This window comes from Penaeus vannamei, chromosome 34 (genome assembly GCF_042767895.1).
Source record: "Penaeus vannamei isolate JL-2024 chromosome 34, ASM4276789v1, whole genome shotgun sequence".
NCBI lineage: Eukaryota > Metazoa > Arthropoda > Malacostraca > Decapoda > Penaeidae > Penaeus > Penaeus vannamei.
The window spans coordinates 11,468,221-11,470,720 of record NC_091582.1 but is presented as its reverse complement, the minus strand read 5'-3'; the positions used below and the strand labels follow the sequence as shown (position 1 = coordinate 11,470,720).

At 35.9% G+C, this 2,500-nt stretch overlaps 1 protein-coding gene across 4 annotated transcripts in view; it reads left to right on the top strand.

The window, feature by feature from the left end:
* Window positions 1-2,500, top strand: part of raw — a 64,633-nt gene that overhangs the window by 61,574 nt on the left and 559 nt on the right. For all 4 annotated transcript variants that reach the window (XM_070113777.1, XM_070113778.1, XM_027360677.2 and 1 more), the window contains 4 exons: window positions 1-46; window positions 217-485; window positions 617-700; window positions 808-2,500. The exon at window positions 1-46 is cut by the window's left edge and continues 125 nt beyond it; the exon at window positions 808-2,500 is cut by the window's right edge and continues 559 nt beyond it. In XM_070113777.1, the coding sequence (XP_069969878.1) occupies window positions 1-46; window positions 217-485; window positions 617-700; window positions 808-945 (537 nt within the window). In that variant the 3' untranslated portion in view covers window positions 946-2,500. The remainder of the gene's footprint in view (window positions 47-216; window positions 486-616; window positions 701-807) is intronic.

Sequence of the window (2,500 nt, the reverse complement as noted above, 5' to 3'; positions counted from 1 at the left end):
GATGTTTTTACACACTCGGTTGTATCTCCAATTCAGAAAGTTTTTGGTAAGTTGAAATATTTTTATAAATAACAATATTTTGAACTTAATTGAGAATGGAATTGAACTTAAATGAGAATGGAACTTGAACATATGAGTTGTATCACACAAAGTTCAGAAATATATATATTTTTTCCATATATTGTTGAGATAAGAACCAGTTCTTTCTTGTTTCAGGTTGGGCGTTACCACGGCGACCACTGAGGCCAATTAGCAGTACAGGAGAGCGTGATGTATATCTTGGAGGGTCTTTGGGAAACAGAGAGACTTGGCGTGAAGACATTGCCATTCCTATGCTTTTGAAACATGGGCTCTCCTTTTTCAATCCTGCTGCCAGTGCTTGCTCAGGACGATTGCTGCCCATGGAGGCTGCTCTCATGGAAAACTCAAGGGTTCTCCTCTTTGTTATCACTAACACAACGCTTGGTGTATCTGCAATGGCACTGGTGAGTTGCATTTTTATTTACATGTGGTACATTGATTTGATTATTTTTTTCTAATGACAGCCTTTAATAAAGTAAATGATATATTTATCTTTACAAGTAAATATTTTACATATTCTTTTTCTTATTTTCAGGCATCACATTACATTGGCCTTGGTTGCAATGTTGTTTTATGTATACAGATGTTAACTGCAGATGCAACTATCTGTGGAGAACAGGTCAGTGATATAATTAGTCTTTTATCCAAGAAATGACATACAAGAATGCAATAAAAGTGAATTATTTGGTGTTATATTTTTTAAATTTTGCCTATCTTCTCCCACAGTTATCTCGAACTGCAGTAAAGGACTACAACCGAGGAAGAACATATCTCATAGATCAAGCTAACAAAGAAGGAATTCTAATCTTCAAAAACATCCAGGAAGCTGTTGAATGTGTTATAAACAAATGTCGTACAAGATAGTCAAGCCAAGTTTTTATGAGTGTGATCTGTGTATCAGAGAAATTTTGTGCTTAAAGATACAAGTAAAATCATAAAATTATTTATGATGATATAAGAGGCATGCAATGGGTGTCTGTGTGTTTTTATGGATGATTGGGTGTGGAAAGCATTGATTTACTGAAGCACTGAAATTCTCCGTGTTAGAAAAGGATTCTTCTGAATAAGAATATCCAATGAAACCTAACAAGTGGAGCAGCTAGATTCCCAGAAGTTCGTGTCTCTCACAAACATATGCAGGTGTTGATCACCATCCTTTATCTGTCTTGACAGGTGTAGATGAGTTTATTAGGTGTTGAACAAACATTGTTTACTGGTGTCGGTGAATTTCAACTGTAATATATCAGGCTTATTCAGTTGTGTTCATGAACATTGAACATGTGTTGTGGACTTGGAAGAAGTTGACCTGTTTTCCGGATATGAAATCCAGTCATGATGTGCCACAGGGAAAAATTCATTGTGGGCTTCATGAGTGCAGCTTAAGCTAATGTCCAACCATTGCAGCATAAGAAGAGCAGCAAGAATATGAAAGTGATAAGATTATAATACACATTAACAAGCTTTAAGGGCAGAACTGGCCATGTGTCAGAATAAATGCCTTTACAATAATTTCGAAAAATATTATGTAATTCATGTTACAAATGAAACTGGACAGCAGAAAGTGAGGTGAATGATTCCTCTAAGGGAATGTAGAGATTGAGATGAAAGGAACTGATAAAAGTCATCAAAAATCAATCAGGTAACTCCCAAATTAGGGTATATGACCAACCTTTAGAGTTTATTACAGAAGTCCTATTTGATTGGTCATCAAGTTTTTCAAATGCATGATAAATCCACTGTTAAAGATGGAAGTTTCTAATGACCCTTAGGGAGTTTGGGAAATGAATGTGTTTTAAACTAATTTATATAAAATACTCATGTAAGTATCTCGTATGATTTATGTAGTTGCATAAGAAATCTTGTGCCAGTTGAGAAAAGATCCACAGAAAGTGGGGATAGGTCAAGTCGCAGAAAGATCAGCTAGAAATCAGTCATGAGACAGATAGCAAACAGTGGTGGGTCTCTCCTAAAGTTCTGAAATGAATCATCATTATTTAAAGGAAAGCACAGCCATTTTTCACCATTTATTTTGTGTAGTCCTAAGGATTGGGATTGCTAAACTTGTCTCATGTCATTAGCTGGTACAGGAAGACATCTCAGGTTTGCAGATGATTGAATGTCATCTTCGTTATTGTTGTCCATTCTTTCAGTAGAGTGAGAGTGAGTCGGCCTCTTTTAACATTTGGTTAGAAGCTTAAGTACAAGCTCCCATGTCAGGAATATCCCCAGTGTTGGATGCAATATTGTGTTTTTGGGTATCTTGAAGTGTCGCAGGCACATTACTCAGTGTTTAAGATTCTCACAAGGTTGTACAACTTCATACTGCATCACGTTTCAATACATTCCCTTTGTGAAGTGTTTTAATGGTGCATCTTTAATCTTCTTCTTTTCTCTTCTTTAACTACAAGGATTACAGATA